The sequence below is a fragment of the Clarias gariepinus genome, chromosome 17 (assembly GCF_024256425.1).
Source record: "Clarias gariepinus isolate MV-2021 ecotype Netherlands chromosome 17, CGAR_prim_01v2, whole genome shotgun sequence".
In the NCBI taxonomy this organism is placed as follows: domain Eukaryota; kingdom Metazoa; phylum Chordata; class Actinopteri; order Siluriformes; family Clariidae; genus Clarias; species Clarias gariepinus.
The window spans coordinates 4116543-4138514 of record NC_071116.1 but is presented as its reverse complement, the minus strand read 5'-3'; the positions used below and the strand labels follow the sequence as shown (position 1 = coordinate 4138514).

Sequence of the window (21972 nt, the reverse complement as noted above, 5' to 3'; positions counted from 1 at the left end):
ATCCCAGAGCTTTGTCTGTCGGTGCAGGAGTTTGAGACGGTCCTAAAGCAAATGCAGGAGTTTTTTGGGCTCCAGCTGACAGGCAGGCCAGACACAAACACCATCGAGGTGATGAAGAAGCCACGTGTGGAGTTTCGATGTTTCCAGCTATGGGCATGTTAGTAACGAACTTAAATGGGATAAACAGACCATTACATACAGGTACAGACTGCTTCTAATGGAATAACTGGGTGTAAGAGTCTATGAGTGTATACAGTACATACAGTATTCTGTAAATGATGGAGTACAAAATGATGAAGACCTATGAAGATGTTGTAACCCACTGTTTATGTGTTCCTAGTATTTTTAGACAAACGTGACAAATACAAATTGTTAATTTGAATGATTCCTTGGACCAGTCCTTTGCTTAGTTCCCAACTCAAAACTGTAGATCCTTCCAATTAGCTCCAATCCATTATTTAACACCAGCAGGAGACCTAGCTTTCTTTAACTTGCCTTTACATGGAAAACTGTTACTGTAAGCACATACATTTCTAATTTGCCCTGTGGACTTGCTCTTTGTCTCTGAAAACTTGTTGTAAAAATAATTTTGATGTAAAAACCATAACCCTGGCAACTGTTCCTGCAATTCAAATTTCAATCGCCACATAAAGAGTATGATATGAAGTGATATGAATGATATGAAAATAGATTTTTTTTTACAAGTATAAAAATATAGAAAATATAGAAAAACTTTTAGCTGTAAAAAAATGCATTATGTACAAATAATAAAATAAAATAGAATTGCAAAAGAATATATAAACCATGTCTAATCATGAGCAAGGCAATGTGCAGAATGTGTTGGATAATGTGCAGAGTCAAAGTTCAAAATTCCAACAATTATCACCAGTTTTTTTGTGGAAGTATATATTAACCCTCAATAACGCAAATGTCCAGAAACAATTGATGATAACTATATTTTTAATTGGTCCAAGGTAAAAAAAAATTTTTGCTAACATTTAGTATCATCCTTCACTGATTCAAATTATAAATTTAAATCAGCAGTGGTGAAGTCGTCCTTTTATCATTTGAGATGTTTAGGTAAGGTGAGGGGCTTTTTCTTTTTTAATGACTTTGAGACACTGATACATGCTTTTATTTCTTCATGCTTAGACTACTCAAATGTGTTATATTATGGGGTGAGCCAATCGGCACTAGCCTGTCTGCAGTCGGTTCAAAATGCTACAGCACAACTGTTGACTAAATAAAAAAAATGTTGTCACATTACTCCGATTTTAGTTTCGTTACATTGGTTGCCGGTGGAACATAGCGTGATATTTCAAATGTTATTATTTGTTTTTTTTACGGTGATTAAGGGCGAAGCGCCACAATATATGAGAGATTTGATCTCATCCTGCTCACGATGTGCTATATAAATAAAATAACTTAACTTATTCAAATTATGTGATCAGCCAGGGTCTGGAAATTCCCTTAAACAATGCATGCTAATGGTGTCTCTGCTAACGGCTTTGCTAAATCCAAAGATCCAAAGATATGCAGATTAGGCTAACTGGCGTTCCCAAATTGCCCATAGTGTGTGAGTGAGTGTGTGTATGTTTATGTGCCCTGCGATGGATTGGCATCCTGTCCAGGATATTTTATATTATCTATCTTATTTGAAGTGACTTACAAATGAAGCAGAACACGATCCCTTTAAGTCATAATAGGATAATTAGATAAGATAATAAGATAATCAGGAAAAATTTGTAAAACCCACTTGTTTCATATTAATGGCATTAATTAAAGAATATGAAGAATGAAGAAAAGTGAAGACTAAAAATGAGACGAAATCAAATGAATTAATTTTGAAAAAAAAATTGCAAACAAGGGATGTGCCTTTCTGTCTGTTCAAAACCATAAACTAACGCTTATAAATGACCCTGTCTTGTGCCCTAAGACTCCCGGGATAGGCTCCAGGTCCCCGTGAACATAAACACAAGATAAAGCGGTAGAGAACATGAGTGAGTGAGTAGAACTACAGTATATACTGTGCAGTCAAAAAGTGCAATTTTCAAGTTCTTATAATCAGAAACTTGTCCACTTATGATAAGGCAAATTAATCAACAACGCAACATTATTTTTTTTTGGTTAGTTTTTTTTCCCAGGTTGAAAGTAAAAGCTAAACAGTGAGGCAAAGTCCAATTGATTTCTGAATTTAGCTTCTGTTGCGTTGAGCTAACAGGGCAACATCTTAGCTATGTCAATATTTAGCAAGTTTGTTTCCCCAAAACATCCAACATGTGTATGATAGAGGTATACCTTCATCTTGGTCTTGGTGATGTAAATTAATTCTGTCTTAACAACTTTATGACACACGTTTACAGATATACAGTAGGTATTCAACACATATACTACATGTACTGTATACTGTAAAATATTGACATGAGGATATTTTGTCGACCATGAAACAGGACGTGTCCATTATGTACTTTATATACAGTACAAAGGTCGTTCAAAACAAACTGTGTTTTTTGTGATTTTTATTTTTTTTTGTGAATGAAGACGTGAAACTAATTGACATTTGCAGAAGACTTCAAGCATGGTGCGGTTCTTAGCCACAGTAAAACATTTGAATGATGCAAATGTTTTAAAGAAGGCCTTATGTTCATGGATGACGTTCCTGGCCCAGGTGGCTCGGAGCGCGCTGCAGTTGTTCCCATTTGTCGTCAACGTGCGGAGAAGACTTGTCTGGGACTTATTGACACATACCCCTCTCCAAGCCATTTACACTTGTTTGGGCCATTAAATAAGTTACTGGGAGGCTAGCATTTTAAACATGAAGCAGGCAGTCTGATCATGGCTCCGCATACTGTAAAAACTTTTTACCTTGATGATATCCAAGATGATGATATCCAAGCACTAGTGAATAAGGGATAAGTGCATTAGTGTAGGAGGGGATTATATAGAAAAATAAAGTAGTTTTTCTCTTGTAAATGTACTCTGTAATTCCACAAAATTAAAAATCCTGGTTCGACTTAAGCACCACTTGCATTTATTTGATGTCTCACATTCCCCCACTTCTTACTGCTGCAATATACAAAAAAATCCTTATATGGTAATCGACACTGCTTTTACATTATCTACTCATGTGCATCTGTGGCTTTTTGTTTATGTGATTATATGAACATTAAACCTGGAAACTTTGCACTTAAAGATTTGTTTGTCCTTCACAGTGACCTCTAACCTCACCCATTACCCATTTGTTACTTTACATAACAATAATTCTGAAACCGCAAAAGATTACCATTGGGATATTTTTTATATTATCTTTTTTATTTAAAGTGACTTACAAATGAAGCAGAACACGATCCCTTTAAGTCATAATAGAATAATTAGATAAGATAAGATAATTAGGAAATTTTGGTGAAACCCACTTGTTTTATATAAATGGCGTTAATTAAAGAATATGAATAATGTATTTAAAAAAAGAATTGCAAACAAGGGATGTGCATTTCTGTCTTTTCAAAACCATAAACTAACGCTTATAAATGACTTATACGCTACCTGACTTATAAATTAATAAAAATTTCATTACTTATAAATTAATATTTAATTTCATACTTAACTCAAGAATAAAAGTGCATTTCATTTCAGGTAACTACTGATTCTAAGTAAACATATATCCTTATATAAGAATAGGAAGGTATAAACACTGCTATGCACTCAGTTGCGTAATGAGGACCTAAGCTATCTCGTTGCATAGATGCCCCTCGTGCATTGAAATTGGGAGCATGTTGGGACATGATTGATTCCTTCCATAGTTTAACTCTATTTACAGGAAAAGAGCACATTTTACATAAGAGGGTGGGTCTGGGTAGAAAGAGCATATATAAATGCATCAGTGTCTCTCGAGGGTACCAGAAGACCAGAGTTTGGAGATGAGGAACATAGTGGTTCTCCTGCTGACCCTGGTAGCATGGATGGCGCCTTGCAGTGGTGCCCCTATGGTTTCCACAGAGGATCAGGAGAAAGCTGAGGTAAGCTTAAAGTTTTTTGTTCTTTAAAGGCTAGAATAAAATTAGTAGATCTGGACTCAATGACAAGATTTAGGACATAACTTAAACACTGCTACTCAATGAGGAATTTCAACCAGCAATGTTCAATCCAACTTGCCTGACTTTGTGTATTTTCTTTTTAGGAGTATCTAAAACAGTTCTTCTCAGGTTCCAGCGTTTCATCCGTCACCGGGAGACAAATCAATATGCAGGACTTTGAGGACACCTTGAAGCAAATGCAGGAGTTTTTTGGGCTCCAGGTGACAGGCAAGCTAGACACAGACACCATCGAGGTGATGAAGAAGCCACGCTGCGGCGTTTCCGACGTTTCCAATTACGCACATTTTGGCGGCAAGCCTAAGTGGAATAAGCAGACAATCACTTACAGGTACTGGGATGGAATAACTGGGTCTAATGGTGTTGAAATAAAGCAATTTGATGATGTTATATGTAGAGCGGTGGTGGCTCAGTGTTACTGGTTGAAAGGTTGGCGGTTTGAGCCCCAGCCAGGGTGCCGCTTTATGTTCCTTGAGCAAGGTGCTTAACCCTGTCTGTTCAAGGGGGGCCATATAATGGCTGACCCTGAGCCCTGACCTTAGTCAACTAACAGGAAGCTTAGATATGTGAAGAATTAAGAATTTCACTCTGCATTAATGTATATGTGATGATTAAAGGCTGAACTTAACTTATAGCCTACTTTTATGTACATTTTTCTTCATTTCAGATGACATGAAAATAAGTGGCTTTGCAGGGGGTCGCCATTCTTAGTGTTCACCTTGAAAGAAATTTCTTGCTTGTTTGTCTCTCTCCTGTCAATCAAAGCAGTGTTTGGAGCTGTTTGCAGGCATTTCTTAGCTCATGTACACAGAATAAGGCAGATAACATCTTCTACCGGATGCATGGCTAGTTCCATGTTCGTCAGTGGCTGGGTTTAGTGTTGAAGACCATTAGTATATTGTCCTTTACTTATTCAAATTATGTGATCATCCAGGGTCTGGAAATTCCCCAAAACAATGCATGACAATGGTGTCTCTCAAAGCTTACGGCTTTGCTAAATTACTGTACATTATTTGTTCCTTTCAGGCTGATCGATTATAAGGCTTTATCATGTCTCATTTCAGAATAACTGAGTACACGCCAGATCTGAGCCAGAGGGAAGTGGATGTGACGATCGCTCAGGCGTTCAAGCTGTACAGCGACGTCACTCCTCTCGTCTTTAAGCAGATCTACAGCGGCACGGCCGACATCATGATCCTCTTCAAAGCCAGAAGTAAGTATAATAAACCAGCAAAGCAGGACCTAGTTTGTACATAGAGCACTATGTGCTGCTGATATTGTATCCACATACATAATATGAAATGACATGAAAATACATTTGACAATAACACCTGGTCTATGAAGTAAGCAGGATGTTGTTTTAGAGTTCTATACTGTATGTTCCCATGTGTCCTCTACTTCAGATCACGGTGATTTTTACCCATTTGATGGGCAGGGTGGTGTTCTGGCGCACGCCATGTCTCCGGGTTCTAATGAAGGAGGTGATGCGCACTTTGACGAGGATGAGAAATGGACTCTAAGCTCAGCAGGTAGAGCAAATAAATTTAGGAAAAATTTATTTAGGAAGATATACACCAATACGGAAATAAAGTGGTATTATTTGTACCTGTCACAAGGGTTTTTACATTGCCCATAGAGTCCAGTCATACAGTATATTTCAAAATTGGCAGACACCCTTTTTAAAAGTGACTTACATTTTTATCTCACTAGACATCTGAGCAGTTAACAGTTAAGGGCCTTACTTAAGGGCCCAACAAGGGAAAACTTGGTGGTGGTGGGGATTGAACTTGGGAACCTTTCAGACTGTAATACAATGGCTTAATTACTGAGCAACCCCTATCCCAATTAATACAAAATGTATTAAAATATTGTGCTTCAGGTTCGAACTTGCTCTTGGTGGCAGCCCATGAGTTCGGTCATGCGCTAGGACTGGATCACTCAAAAGATCCCTCCGCTCTCATGTACCCCACGTACAAATACGTCAACACCCAGGGATATCAGCTGCCCTTCGATGATAAACGAGGAATCCAGGCGCTCTATGGTGCGTATAAAAGCAGATCAGACGAGATCAGGAGGAGGAGAATCCATACAGTGCATACCTCTATAATTTCTTGTTTTTTGGTTTCCAAGGTGCCAGTCAGTGCGAGTGCGTGTGTCCCCAACCTGAACCCACTCCACCGCCACAACCGTTTCCACAACCAAAGCAACCTCCACCAGAGGCGTGCACCCGGGACTTGGTGTTCGACGCTGCAACAAGCATCAGAAATGAGCTGTACTTCTTCAAAAATGAGTAAGACAACATTTTTATGTTTATGAAATTGTTTCTTAAAGTTTTTATGTTATATTACTCTAAGCTAGATCACCCCCCTCCCCCCACCAATTTGTTCACTTTATCCTTTCTTCTTACAAGATACTACTGGAAGAAAAGCAGTGTGATGGAAAATATTCCACAGACTCTAATCAGAACCACGTGGCCCTCCGTCACATCTGTTGACGCAGCATATGAGCTCAAAGCGAAAAGCAGCAGTTTCTTTTTTAATGGTTTGATCTTAAGCATTTCTTTATTTTCATATTTACACTGTAGACATATCCAGAGTGTAAATGCGTATGTGTGTGTTTGTGTGACACCATGAAGGTCAGAATTACTGGGCTGTGACAGCAACCTCAGTCGTACCCGGATACCCCAAACACATTTCCCACTTCGGATTTCCAGCTTCAGTTAAGAAGATCGATGCTGCGGTGCACGTGGACTCAACCAGACGCACTCTGTTCTTTATCGGGGATAAATATTGGAGGTGAGAATAAAAAAAACAACAACAAATAAAAAAAATTTAAATAGAGCAAATTAATAAAAACTGAATACATAATAAAATTTTGTATAAATTTTGGATTAAAAATAAAAAGAAATTATATTATTATTATTATTATTTAAACTTTATTAAACTAAAAAAAATATATATATATTTCTGTACTACAATGTTAAAACAAATATAAAATTTAGTTGCAAGCAACACCATCGTCATCACCTTCCTGGCACACCAGAAAGACAGTGGGCACAGGGGGAAATGTGTTTAATGGGGACATACCATTACCATTATGACATAATTTCAGAAAAGGGGGAATTTTATTTTAAGACGTCCAAAAAGCCCCAAATGCTGGAAAAAAGTATCACTCTATGATGTTCTGCAATGTGATGTCACACAATGTGATGTCACTCAATATAATGTCACACAGAATATTATTAACCACTTTTTGGCATTAGTTTAAGGCAGCATCATGGTTGACCTGCTGAAGAAATCAAAAATCCTTCTGCAATTTTGCATCCTCAATACAAATCCCCTAGGTGGAGTACATATGATATGATACATGTAGTGTTATCCTCATTTTAGATGTCAAAAGGGTTTTGTGGCTCCCAGTGCTTTTTTTCTGTGGGAAACGGGTCCAAATGGCGTTGAGTGTTTAGGTTTGCCGACCTCTGCCTTAGAAGAACAAGGGGGCCCTCATACACCACGATGGATTAGGGGTGATGTCATAGTGCTTAGGGTCTAATTAAATATTTATTTATATAAAACATTATAATATTAAAATGTTATATAATAACACTAAAAGAACAAAGCATATGCAATAGTAAATACATTTTTCTTATTGTTTTATTGTGTGTGTGTGTGTGTGTGTGTGTGTGTATTATTTGTCAGCTTTAATGAGAACACTGGAACGATGGACGCTGGATTCCCCAAATCCATTCAAGCTGATTTTCCAGGAATTGGCTCCAAAGTGGATGCTGCTTTTGAGAACTATGGTAAATATACATACACTCTAAGATCAAAAGTCTGTGCACCCCTGACCATCACAACCATAATTGCTTCATTTTCAAATTATTGCTAAATAAATGGAAGTGTAAAATCGTTTAAAATGACTTGGTATGGTGGAGGAGGACCGAAACCCAAACCCTAAACCCTTATCCTGTGTACAAACCCAAAGCCAGCTGATTGACAACAATGTGATTAAGGTTGGTGTGGTAGAACTCGAGTGTCCTGCACTAAATAATTGACTGCACACCAGACATTAATGGAGCTACAGGAATTTCCGGCAAGTTGGGGTTATCTCTGTTAGTGTGGGTTCACGGGAGGATTTTTTCACAAACTCACGCTCACCAAAATCACTCCGAGCCATGCAGCATGTGACATAATGTCATGGTCTGTGTATAATCCTATAAAATATGTTTGGCACAAAAACCTAAAGAACACCACGGCCATGGTGAAGCACGGCAGCATCGAGCTATGGCTCTGCTTCTCTTCAGCTTGGTCTGGGGCTCTAGCTAAGATAAAGGCAATCACTTATAGCTTCACATAACTTTATCTATTTATTGTGATAACGAAGCAAAACACAAATTCAGTTCTACAAAGAAACAGCTGTTAAGCAGCAGCATGGCGTTATGAGCTGAATGTGCTTTAATACACTTTTTAATACTACAAGATTGTTTTATTTCAATATTTTCCTATTTCTTTTGCAGGTTTTCTGTACTTCTCCGACGGAGCCAAACAAACCGAATACACCTACAGCAGCAGACGTGTGAACCGCGTGCTTCAGAATTACGGATGGCTGAAATGCTTTGAATATTCCAAAAACCCAGCACAGTCATGAATGCATGGTTTCAGCACATTCATAAATGATTTCCCACTAAGAAAATTTAATCTCCTTATTGTATATATAGTAGTGAGTAGGGCAGATGTTTGGGAGCTTTCTTCAAATAAAAAATAAAATGAAATGGGCGGAGCCAAGCGGCTGTGTTCAGGTATGGGTGGGGCTGACTTCTGGGCCAGAAAATATAAATAAAAGTGTTATATGTATGACTTTTTAAAAAATACATGCTACAACTCTAAAATGTTTTACTAAACTGTTTGTATGTGAATAAAATATATAGTTTTAAACATTCAAACATGTTTAATGATTTAAAACCTCTCTCTCATGCATGCGCAAGCACACAGAAATAAGCTTATATAAGAAACAAAAAATGTAAATAAAATTATTAAATTAATTAAATATAAAATTGATGACTAATTAACTAAATTATTAATTAATTATCTAATTAATTAATTAAATTAAGGATACCCAATAGGGCTTAATATTATAGTAACATAATATTTGATCATAATAAAAGATATAAAATTATTCTGTTATTTAATTGTATGTGAGTATGTGTAGGGGGCGATGTAACACTTGGTAACATTTTGTCTAAAACGACTACAAAGCCCTTTCACAATAATACAACTACATTACCCATAGTTCTTGTGAGACAGCGTGACACAACCACACCCCCCAACCTGATTGGCTGTTCCCCTGTGAACTCGTTATACCACGCCCCCCTCCCTCCTCGAGGTGAAGGTGAAACTCGTTTTCCTGCCGCGATGTCACTCCTCAGCTCCCGCACACAGCTTTGCAAACGGCTGGTAAGTAAAAAACAAAAACAAAAAAAAACATCGGGTAACGAGTTCAATCGATTCCCGAGCTTTGCTGTAATCGCGCTGAGTCACCACGTCGGTTTGTATTCAGCTAGCATGGTTGTTTGTTGTAAGGTCCCGAGCAGCCGGGACTGTGTTCTAAATGGCTTCGTGTTGTCTAATCAAGTGCAGTTCATCCGCGCTGAACGCAGTGTCGCGTGCAATATATTGAGTGCACTGTGTATAGACAAAGGCGCGGTTTAGGATACAGCCTTTTGGGATGGAGTGATGGCTGCTGCAGGCCTGTAGCTTTCTAACTAGACTTTCTAATAGAGGTTATGGCTTTTATATGAATGATTTATTGCTATCAATGAATTGTCACTTAATAGTTGTATATGCACATATTAGCTTTCATTAACAAAGCATGCTTTTTCCCTTATTTATTTATTTATGTCATTACAGGCACACAAGTATGTGTCCAGGACCTACACCTCTCACTCTGCTCTCAATGTGAGTTAATGTGCAGTTAACTACTTGCATGCATTTTAAATGTTTCCTAAATTATTTTGTTTTTTTTGTGTGAGCTGCAAGTTTTAAATAGAATTCCAGTCATGAGGTGGATACAATTATCCAATTAGATGTTTGCATTCCGTTACCATGGCAACAGACTAAAAGCTAGATAGGTACTGTAAATGGACATAACTTAATTGTCCTTAATTAGGGACCAAGCTCTATAGGGCGCGCAGGACCCTCTTGTTTTTCTAAGGATTATTATTATTATTTTATTTATTTTCACATGAGATTTTGCTGCATAGCTCATACACACTTTTTCACGTATGCACACGAAACCTGGTACACATTTAGACCTCATTGAGCCGAACAACTTTCGCACTCCTGGACATGTCCTGGATTTCAACTCAACAGGAGGCCGTTTATTTATGGGTCGTTCGCAAAGACCCACCCAATGGATTTTGTAATAATTATAATCCTCAGGCGGGTCAGCCGTGACGATGCCTTGAACTTGCCCAAAAAAAGTGATTAATAATTTTCTGTGTGGCATCATCTTAAGTGACATTATAGTGTGATGCTTTTTTCCAGCATCTGTGGCCTATTCTATACACATACACATCACTAATGTTAACGCAAGCACGCACGTACACACGCACTTGTGCACATTTTCTCGTCACACACAGACTGACACACCCACACACACACACACACCTCTTTCTCTCTCTCACACACACTAATCCTCACATGTCAAATACACACACACAAACAAACATATGTAACAACTATTTAGGGCCTAATCAGTCCTATATAGTGTGTAATGTGTGCAGATTATGCGCTGCACCCAGGCGTTGATGGCTTTTGGTAGGTCTTAACACGCTCTAATAACACACAGGTTGTGGGTGCGTCCGGTAGGCGATGGCACAAGTGTGCTTGGGACCGTCATCATTGCTTGCAACTATATCTGTCATCGTAGAGTGCAGGAACTCGGCAGGGAAATGCACTTTCGTATCTAAGTGAAGTGCAAATATTGCCATTGTGCAAATTACTGTATAAGGTTAAGATTAAATTAGTATCAGGATAACAGACCAATACACACAGCAAGACTGGTGACAGAGTGGTTTAATGAACATGGAAGTGAGGTTAAACATCTCCCACAAAGTTAACTTGAAGTTTCTTTTATGTTTTATTCATTTATTGTTTAGGCTTACGGTTTTATGTTGATTGTCATGTGGCTTACCAAACTAATTGGGGTAAATCTTTGTTTTTGTGCATGAAGTTGTTTAAGACCCACCTTTTAAATTCTTCTTGATATAGAAACGTGTTACAGTAATGTTATACTTTTGCACCTAAACAGGAAGTTGTCATTGTCAGTGCAGCCCGCACCCCTATGGGCTCGTTTAAAGGCAGCCTCTCTGCGCTTCCTGCGACCAAGCTGGGCTCCATTGCTATTAAAGGAGCGATCGAGCAGGCAGGTAACCACCTACTGAAACAGTACACCTGCCTATTTACACAAAATACATAATGGCACAAGTATGTGATGTTTGTTCCAAGGTTGCATGTAAATTATGTGTACTTTATAATGTAGCCTGAGGTGAAATGTTTTTTTTTCGTCTGCTGTTTGCAGGAATCCCACTGGAGGAGGTGAAGGAGGTGTACATGGGCAACGTGCTGCAGGCGGGTGAAGGGCAAGCTCCAACGCGACAGGCTCTTCTAGGCGCCGGTACAAAAGGGCATCATAGTACAGTAGAAAAACAAACACATATATCAAGCTCCTGAACTCTGTACTGCTTTATCTTGGTTTAATCTCATAATAAGGCTGTTATTCAGATGCCAGAATTTGACAGCGATTTATTTTAATAAATAATTTGTTCAGTGATGCGTTAATAGCATATTATTAACTTATCATTGTTCAAAAATCCAGAGAGACCTTTTTAAATTAAAGATCTTGATTTATAGAAGGTTAGAATGGGAATCACCAGGGACCACACGATACGGTATTATCATGATTCAAGAATCAAGAACTTCATTAATCACAGAGGGAAATTGCTTGAAATCCGGAAAGCAACTGCACCAAGCTGCTGCACGCTCACGCATGCGCAGTAATGATACTTCGGGTGCTGATTTTGATTTATAGTATGATTTACTAAGCATCACGATTTTATAAATATCCCGTTTTGATATTAAATTTCCCCCCTATTTTGTTACTGTTTGAAGATATTGTCCCAAAAAAAGAACTCAAAAGTTTTATTGTGCAGTTAAAACTTGTTTTGCGAGCATAATTTGTCCCGAAAGTGTGCTTGTAATCCAAACCACTCATATTAAAGCCCATAGAAGAATTACACACACATGAGACTGAGCATGGGAGACAATTACCCACAATCCCACAGCGCAAGAAAAAGAAGAACTATTGGCTCAGCTGTGATCATGTGATGCTTGACAGACAAAGCGGATGCGTACTACTTGTATATTAAAATGGTGCTCGTTTATCAAGTTTTATCAAAATTTATTTAAATTTAAACCCCACCCAAAAAATTTATTAAATACTTCCCGAACAGTGTTCGACACTGTTTGCTAACTTGGTACCATGATGGGGAAACTTAAGTGGCTCTGGATAAGAGCATCTGCCGTATGCTTAAATGTGAACAATACAAACTAACTTCCAATACAAATTAAATTAAGCAAAAAAAGCTAAATTTTTACAGAGCAGCGGACATCCACGGTCATTATTTTTTTTTATGCAAACTTGGCGAAGCATTTTACTTTTTTATGTTGCCACGTACACAGGATAAAATGCAGTAAAATGCTTATACAACAGCCTGTGACCTAAAAGAAGGGTTTCTCTGCAAGAACAAATTACACCAGCGAGTACAATTAAAAAAAAAAAAAAAAAAAAAAGAGTATTCAAATAGAGAAATAATAGGAAAAAATTGTACAAATATAAAAACTTTTAGCTGAAAAATTTAGAGCGCAGGACATGTAGCATTATAAAGAAGCAGCAACATTTTACCGCCTCAAAAACCTCCAAAGCCTCAAAACACAACTTGGAAATAAACGTGTGTTCCGACGCTCACGGATTCTAACGTGCACACGTGTCAAGATTAATTTGCACTCGCTCTGTGTTGAGACTGGTGTGTGTGTGATTATTCCGTTTGGGAAAAAATGCCAGATCAGAGGCTTTTTAATGTGTGCGACTTTCAATAATGTAACACCATAAAAACTAATTTTTGTTAGAAGCTTGTGCACTTGGTACAGAACAGATTATATCCGAGGTTGATCAAGCTGAAAACCAGCCAGTTCTGGTCACTGGTCTGATATTAGATGGCTATTATTGATGTTAAATTGTGAATGGTAAATGTTGAATCTTATTTTAACTGTAATAGAACGGGTTAGGATGCAACAAAATCATCATGTAAGTTACAGCAAGGTAGAGCAATGTTTTTTGTTTTTCTTTCCTATTCATGTTGCAGGCCTGCCTCTCTCCACTCCAGCAACCACAATAAACAAAGTCTGTGCCTCAGGCATGAAGTCCATCATGATGGCGGCACAGAGTCTGATGTGTGGGCACCAGGTACGGTCTTAACATTTATTTCTATACTAAATTACAGGATTTGGTTAACTTGTATATGGTAACCATGTAAAAAAAAAAGCTTCCCCTTATATAGGTATATATTTGTACTTTTTTACTTATTTACTCATTTTTACCATTTTAATCTTTTAATGCAGTAATGTTGTTTCAGGATGTGATGGTAGCTGGCGGCATGGAGAGCATGTCTCAGGTTCCTTTCGTCATGGCGAGAGAGGCGCCCCCTTATGGCGGGCTGAAGCTCGAGGATCTTATCGTGAAGGACGGCCTAACGGACGTCTACAACAAATTTCACATGGTAGTTCATTCCCTGGTTTAACGACTGCATTGAGTTGACATTTACATGTGTGTCGTGTGTGACCTTCGCATTTTATGTTAAGGGGAACTGCGCGGAAAACACAGCCAAGAAAAGCACCATTTCCCGCGAGGAGCAGGACACGTACGCCATTAACTCGTACACGCGCAGCAGAGCAGCATGGGAGTCAGGAATCCTGGCCAAAGAGGTGGTGCCAGTCAGCATCCCCCAAAGAGGTTATTAAAATTTGGATTCAAAGAATTTTTAAACCACAGACACCTCAGGGTCGCTGGAATGGGATTAAAGGTGCAGTTTGTAATTTTATCTTGGACATTTGTGAGTACTTTGAGATGAGCAACATTCAAATCTGACCTTTCTGGATCTTTCTGTCTTGGAAGTTTGTGGCAGTTACTAGATAAATGAAACAGGACGTCTGATACACTGTGAATTTGGTTGGAGCTAATTTCTGGGCCAGTAATAGTTTCAAAGACGCCTGAAACGGCCTTAATGTTTAGTTTAAAAATCTAAACAATTATAACAGGTTTAGGATCATGTCTAAAAATTACAGACTGCACCTTTAAGGAAATTTGTTGAGCTGAACAGTGTAACATGTTTATACGTGTCCCAACCCCCCATGTAGGCAAGCCAGATGTTGTCGTTAAGGAGGATGAGGAGTGGAGGAAGGTGGATTTTAGCAAAGTACCCAAACTGAAGACTGTTTTCCAGAAAGACAACGGTGAGAAATAATACTTTTGTTTGCGTTAGATTAATTCTAATATGTTGGTTTGTTAGTGGTTTGTTATACTATGGCACTTTGGCACTAACATGACCTTGAGTATTTAATAGTGTTGGTAGAGAAAGAGTATTTGTTCGTTTATTAAAGCATGCTAATCGGATTTGTGTATATTTTTGACTTGCAGGCACGGTGACAGCGGCTAACGCTAGCACACTGAACGACGGCGCGGCTGCGGTGGTCCTCATGACGGCCGGCGCAGCGAAGAGACTTAACGTCACACCACTGGCGAGGATCGCAGGTGAGGTTCCGGGCATCTTAAACCAGCATCTAACACGAAGCAAAAATATCCTCTTCTTAATATTATTAACAGTTTAATTGCGTTGATTCTAGTTTTTGACTCCGCTGCATTTCTTTATTAAACCTCAATATATTTAATGCGTAGCATTTGCTGACGCCGCCGTGGCTCCTATCGACTTCCCGATCGCTCCAGCTTTTGCCGTTCCCAAGGTGAGCCTCCGTTTGCTTTCCAGTCACAGAGCGGTGGTAGTCATGACATGTTTCTGCGTTGTCTACTAAGCCGTTTTATGGTGCAGGTCCTCAGCGCGGCCGGTGTGAGGAAGGAGGACGTGGCCATGTGGGAAATAAACGAGGCCTTCAGCGTGGTCGTTCTGGCCAACATCAAGATGCTGGACATCGACCCAAGCAAAGTGAACATCAACGGTGGAGCGGTGTCCCTCGGCCACCCCATCGGGTGAGGGATTGTCAGACGATCAGAAAAATATTTCTGTATACTTGCTTCCTAAGTCTTGTTTTGTTTTTTTTTCTCACCAGAATGTCTGGGACGAGGATCGTCGGACACATGGTGCACCACCTGCAGCCCGGGCAGTACGGCCTGGCGAGCATCTGCAACGGAGGAGGTGGAGCCTCCGCTATTCTCATCCAGAAATATTAGCTCATTTAACGTAGTATTAAAGTTAATGTCTCTAAGGTCAACTTACCACACAGTACAACTCCGCAACCACAACGCTCCGTAGTTACAGTCACTCCAGAATAGGTCACTCCTCCCTCTGTCTGCATCAGAGAGCTATTTAATATTTTGATGAAGATCGTAACCATTCATCAGGTAGCATATTTAAGATTAGCATTATTTAAATTTTCTTCTGATTCTATTTTCTGATGTAGAGGTTATTTGAAAAAATGCTGAAGCTGCATTAAAAAAAAACTCAACTTTGAATAGTTTTTTTAATTTTATTATTTTTAAATAATACTAGTTGTGTCTGTGACTTCATTTGTGTGAAATTTAACTGCAATTTTCAACTGCATCCTCAAAAGCGCTGTAACGTTTTTGAAGCATGAGCTGCACCACAGACACGCAGACACAATGTGCAGGTAAGGAGTGGTTTAATGGAGGTAGGACGGGGGTAGGGGATGAAAGGTTGTTAGGGTGTGCACCCAGGGTGGGCCTGGAGGCTGGTGAGCGATGGTGGCAAGCAGAACGGCTCCTCTCGCTGGCTGGCCAACCGGCCCCTCCCAACTCTCCTTGCGTGCGGTAGTCCGTCGTGACGTCTGATGACTGGGCGGCTTTCCCGGCTTGGAACGGGAAACGCGTCTCTGTCTTAACCTCCTGACCTCGAGCTACATTCCTGGCTTATTTTTATAGCGCGTTGAATCCATCTATAGGCCAAGATCCATTAATGATCATTCACCACCTAAGCCCGATCTTAGCACACCTGCAGAAGGGCAGGCCGCCTACCTAGTGGGCCTACGAAGTGAGCAAGAAGCAACAAAAGGTTGAGGTCGCAACCCGTCACTGGCGTACACTGTGACAGTGTGTATTAAAAAATGGCAGTGTTATCTGTATGTTGAGATGAACGTAACATGCATTATGTGACGCATGCACAGGCAAATGATAATTCCAGAAACCTTCTTGATGTGTTCTATTGCTCATCGTAAATTTTTGCATGCAAAAAAGAAGCAGGTGCAGCAGTCAGTCCTCAAAAGAACTGTTGGTGGTTCTACAGGATGCTCAGTAGAACTAAAGAGTCCTTACAATACTGTCACGTGATTTAAGAGGTTATTTTATATTTTCGAAGGCATCCTTGCACTACAGCAGACTTTTGGACAGCCTACTATGTTTATAGTACAAACTTTTATTTTATTTAAAAACTGGGACTACTGGACACAATGCATTTGGCTGTATGGGGTACATGAATCCTTCTGTAACTAGGTAAGCAGTAAAGAAGAACAATAAACAGTAATGTTTATTTCAAGTATAAACAAACATTGTAAAGTTTGTAAGGTATATGGAAAAAAACCAGCAGTATACCTTGTGGCAGCTCTTACTGGTGAATCAGCTGGGAATCTAAACCGGGGCTTCCACATGATGGCCTAATAATGAGATTTTACGAGGAATATTTAATCATTTAGACATAGTTGAGCAGAGAAAAATCATATATCAGGGATAAAAAATATAATTTTTGTTACGTGAATAGTTTAACGGCTAGAAGAGCTTTTATAGGTGTCTCTGCAAAGTGCCAGAATTCAGATTATTTAAAGAAGGAGAGAGCAATTCTAATCAACTCTGTCAACTCTGCAAAAGAATTCTGGTTTTAAAAAATCTCATTTTGCAAAAATCTTCTCTTGCTGTATTTGTTTTTTTTTGTGTGAGAACTGGGATAAAATTTGTTTTTGTTTTTTTCAAATAGCACTGGATTTGAAAATGGAAGAATTTGGGTGTAGACCAAATACTGTAATATTCCAGCTGATCAACAAATTGGGGCGCTCATGCCCAATGACAATGGTTTTGGCAATGCATGTCCATGGATTTAGGAATTTGAGCTTCTGGTGACCCATGGAAAGAGGGGTGTATTTGATTGGATGTTGAATTTTAACAACAACCTACCTCTGGTATTTCAGACTCCATCTGTAACAGTCGTTTTTGTCGTTGGTCTCTCCGCTGCACCCGTCAAGGGGTCGCCACAGCGGATCATCCAATCCGCACACAACTTGGCACAGGTTTTACACCGGATGCCTTTTCTGATGCATCCCTCCCATTTTATCCGTCTTGGGACCAGCACTGGATCCAGTGGCTGGAGTTTGGACGTTAACTGGGAATGAAATATGAGTCTTCCTCATGGCAGGTGAGAGACCTACCACTAAGCCACCAATGCCCAAACCTTAGCCACTTGTAGCTACACACTATGGCCACCAGATGGCGCCTGTTGGCTGCTCTGCAATTTTGTCTCATCCTTTATTTGGAACTGATGTAGCTTTGGATCAAGGTAAAGGGCTACAGATTTATTCCTCATAGTGTTTCAGCCATTCATAGTTTTAAACTAGAAATGATTAGTTGACATAGAGAGTTATAAACACTTAAAAGTAAAAGCTTGCGGATAGTATCTGATAAAAGCAATGCATTAAAGGCCAGTCATCGATTTCATAAAAGATGGCCTTGACAAGACATCATCAGTGAGCCGATCCTCCTAAAAAAGAAAGAAATGTTACTTATTTCCCCAAATTGACCCAACCATGTAAAAATGTCTTTCATTGGTATATAATTGGGTGTCTTGCATCATGATGCTCTGTCATGCACTAGATCCCTTAAAGAGGTTCCTGGGATTCTAGGATAAAGCGGTTACTAAAGAATAATAAGTGTAGTTATTTTACTATGAACAACAGCAGACATGAGTAAAATTATGAGAATAAACAAATACACATTCCTGTAAGATAGATAACTGTAGGTAAACCAACAATAAGCATAGTTACAGTACCAGAACAACTTTTTTTTGTTTATTTGCCAATTTCCTTATTTGTTTTCTAATTTTGCTTTACTGATTTATGTTTGCTAAAATTTGTAAAAAAAAAAAAAATAAATAAATAAATAAAAAAAATCAGATGGGTCAAATTACTGGCCTGCATTATGCAAAGAAAGCAGCTAATCCAATTTAATATAACTAAAATTGGGTTAAAAACTCATGATTAAAAAATAAGTAATGACATCCATCCGTCCGTCTGTCCATACGCCCGCCCGCCCGGATCGGGACTAACCAGCTGTGTTTTCACTTGTTAGTGAAACTCAGTAGGAAAAAAAAACTTTAGTTTGCTAGGGAGCATGAAGATTTAAAGACATAAAGACTTTGGAACGAAAAGATCGTGTAACCTGATGAGTCCAGATTGAGCTTATCCAATGGGCGTGTCTGGGTACCCACTGCGCAACGTGACGTCGTAGTGGCGTCTTTTCCATGTCATTTTTGGACATCCAATTTCCGTCCATTGATGGGGTTGTTTTGTAACGCCAGGTGACGTCTTTTTTTCGACGTCTACCGCATGTCTAATGTTGACGTCGGTGGAACATCTTTTCCATGTCATTTTTGGACGTCCAATTACAGTCTTTCGTAAGATAGGAATAAGGTGGATAGGCTAACATGATTTATTTATATAAAATATAATTTACATAAATTTATATATATTTATTTATTTATTTATTTATTTATTTTATACTGCAGCAGTTTACCGCCAGAAGGATTTTGGAGAACGAGTGAGCTTGCTTGCTTGCTGCCCAATGCTAATGGCTAGGAGTACTTTATTTACACACAGCACTCTATAGCATGAGCAACACGTTCACCCGGAACCTACACCTAATTCAGCCTAATCATGAACCAGGGAACATTCAACAGGTCACACACACCCTAATACCCTAAAAAAAAAAAAAAACTGTTAGGGAAACAGGAAAATGTAAAAAATATATATCTATATGGTCTACCAAATAAATAAATAGTCATACAGATAATAAATCTTGTTTGTTTATAAATAATCTGTATTCATATAATCATATGTTGATAGGCACTATTTTGTAAAACACATTTACTGCCACTGCCATAGACGTCCAAAAAAAATAAGCCAGATTAGGTCAAATGTTGAACGTCAAAATGACGTCCAAGTTGGGTCATGGTTGGACGTCCAAATAGTGGACCTAGTTTGGACGTCAAAATGACTTTAAAAAAAGATAAGACAGATTAGGTCGTCAAAATGACGTCCAAGTTGGGTCATGGTTGGACGTCCAAATAGTGGACCTAGTTTGGACGTCGAATAGATGTCCAGAACTGGTCATGGACCAACGGACCCAATATAGACATGATCTGCACGTCTATCCGACGTCCAATGTTTAGTGGGTAGGAAGGGAAACACATGATCTGATGCACCTACAGTATCATGCATAGCTTCTGGAGGCAGTGTTATAATCCTGGGTTCCTTCCTTTCCTCAGTCCTAGACTCAGCAACTTTATGTGACAATAAAATGTTTTTACATCTATGGAGTTTCTCTTCCGTGATAGCACAAACATACTCCAGGACTCATGGTGTGAAAAAGTGTTTCTGGGTGTGTGGTAATTAAATTAAAACTAATAGTGGTTACACACCTTCAGTTTCCTGGTAATAAACCTAGTTATTACTCTAATACAAAGACTCCCTGTTCTGGAAAACCCAGATGATGATTCAAACGTCACAAAACTTCCATTCATTCTGTTATGTTCATGTACCTTAGTCATATCTGCCTAACTCTTGCTTATGTCAAACAGTAAAAGTGCGGAGCACACACAAAGATCTGATTCAACGACAGAAGTTTAGTAATCAGAGAGGCAGCTTTTATAATCCTTCATGTTCCTTTTTAAGGAAAGCAATCTGTTCCACAGTTCCATGCCTATCTACCATCTCCACGATCTGTGCACTGGAACCGAACCACACCTTTGCCTGTTAAACTACATAATTAAGGGATACACATTAACACTGGGTACTGATAATATTTCAACCATTATCTAAACGAACTTTTCCGCCTGTTTCGTAAAAATATGTTACCTGAGACTGAATAACAAAAAATAAATTGAGTTGCACTGCAAGCTCAATGAATGTTAGTGAGAAATTATAAAGTACATGGAGTTCAAGGAAGGGAGAGGGAAAAGCTTGTGTGTGTGTTGTAATTTAAAACAGAAAAAGAAACTAAACTAAGCATATTCTAACATAAAGGGTACAGAATGTTCCGGAGGAGCTTAGCTTTTCCTCAGAACAACAGCAAAAGGTAAGCTGTTACCATGGTTATTAAGTTATTAAGTCTTATATAATCCTTATTCTCATAATATAAATTTTATATTATTTTATTTTCCTTACTTTTGCTAGCTTTGGTCAGCTTATATGAAGCATTGTCTTTCAATGTCAGTTACATACAGTAGTTTAGGGTAGCATGTAGATAACACTGCTAGTCATGATAACCTGCTGCCTTAGCAAAAACATTAGCTCATGGTGGCTAATGATAATTAGATAATGCCTTATGTAGATTACAGATGTCCATGAATATTAGCTGTGGTGTAAATGTTTTAATGTATTTCACCCAGTTTTGGATAGCTGTAGCTTATGGTAGCTATTTGGTTTAGTTTTTGGTTAGCTTATGACACTGCTATCTATAAAGATATTTAACGCAAAAGCTTTAGCTCCAGGTAGCTAAAATACTGCCTTTAGTGTAGAGATTTTAATCGTATTCAGATTTTTTTTATTTTTAAAGAGTTTACGTCATTGTATGACATTACAAAAGCTTGTGTTGTCCTTAATTATGGTCATTAGTGATTGATAATGAATTAATGATGATAATTTACATCGTTTGTTTTTATTGTTATTAAGTTTATGTTGTTTTTTTCTCTCTTTTTTTCTAAACAATCGTGAAAATGATCAGAACCTGTTTGATAGAAAGCAAATGCAAACAAGCTAACAGGATACAGATGGACCATCACTGTCATGGAAAACACAGACTGATGATGACACTCCGCCATTCCTGCCCGCATGGGAACCTGGACCACAACTGGGATCCGGATTCAGGATGGATCCGGACCCCAGAATTTAAAAGTTTAAATTGTATTGTAAACAGTTTGTAAAAAGTTATATTGTAGATGGAAATTCGTATTTTATATACTGTACAATTTTAGTGTGACTGTATTTTGTTTTTGAAAAAAAGCATTTTATTTCGTTTAAATTTTTGTTTATTGTAAACCTAAAATGTTTTTTATGTTCAGAATATTTTACTGTAATATATGCATTTGATAAATTTTCATAGTCACTGATAATAAATTGATTGAATGTCTTATTCAATAGGAAAATCACCAAAGTTCCCAAAGAAACACATTAGACACCATTATTATTATTATTATTATTATTATTATTTCTTTTTTACATTTAATGAGTTTTATTTTATTGGGTTTGTACAAAATCATCTCTGACATCAAAAATAGAATAATATTCAATTATTTGTCACATGTACTTTACATCACAGT

The 21972-nt window shown here is 38.3% G+C and overlaps 2 protein-coding genes across 2 annotated transcripts; both read left to right on the top strand.

Moving 5' to 3' along the window:
* The first annotated feature begins 3751 nt into the window (after window positions 1-3751).
* Window positions 3752-8983, top strand: mmp30 (matrix metallopeptidase 30). The gene is made up of 10 exons (XM_053476088.1): window positions 3752-4016; window positions 4178-4422; window positions 5156-5304; window positions 5495-5620; window positions 5971-6132; window positions 6222-6381; window positions 6502-6632; window positions 6727-6886; window positions 7787-7890; window positions 8605-8983. The coding sequence occupies exons 1-10, from the start codon at window positions 3873-3875 to the stop codon at window positions 8733-8735; spliced, it is 1512 nt and encodes a 503-aa protein (XP_053332063.1). The 5' UTR covers window positions 3752-3872; the 3' UTR covers window positions 8736-8983.
* A 461-nt stretch (window positions 8984-9444) lies between these two features.
* On the top strand, window positions 9445-15890 carry acat1 (acetyl-CoA acetyltransferase 1). The gene is made up of 12 exons (XM_053515589.1): window positions 9445-9541; window positions 9995-10042; window positions 11397-11514; window positions 11667-11762; window positions 13510-13610; window positions 13780-13923; window positions 14006-14156; window positions 14561-14656; window positions 14841-14954; window positions 15099-15163; window positions 15250-15407; window positions 15488-15890. The coding sequence occupies exons 1-12, from the start codon at window positions 9500-9502 to the stop codon at window positions 15606-15608; spliced, it is 1254 nt and encodes a 417-aa protein (XP_053371564.1). The 5' UTR covers window positions 9445-9499; the 3' UTR covers window positions 15609-15890.
* Window positions 15891-21972: the final 6082 nt, after the last annotated feature.

What these genes read in the sequence shown, in the direction of transcription:
- mmp30 (XM_053476088.1), top strand. Translation starts at nt 3,873, where the DNA reads ATGCATCAGTGTCTCTCGAGGGTACCAGAAGACCAGAGTTTGGAGATG. An exon ending in AAGCAGACAATCACTTACAG is followed by an intron (nt 4,423 to 5,155) that starts GTACTGGGATGG and finishes GTCTCATTTCAG; the next exon opens with AATAACTGAGTACACGCCAG. An exon ending in AGGAATCCAGGCGCTCTATG is followed by an intron (nt 6,133 to 6,221) that starts GTGCGTATAAAA and finishes TTGGTTTCCAAG; the next exon opens with GTGCCAGTCAGTGCGAGTGC.
- acat1 (XM_053515589.1), top strand. Translation starts at nt 9,500, where the DNA reads ATGTCACTCCTCAGCTCCCGCACACAGCTTTGCAAACGGCTG. An exon ending in CCTCTCACTCTGCTCTCAAT is followed by an intron (nt 10,043 to 11,396) that starts GTGAGTTAATGT and finishes GCACCTAAACAG; the next exon opens with GAAGTTGTCATTGTCAGTGC. An exon ending in AGGAGCGATCGAGCAGGCAG is followed by an intron (nt 11,515 to 11,666) that starts GTAACCACCTAC and finishes TGCTGTTTGCAG; the next exon opens with GAATCCCACTGGAGGAGGTG.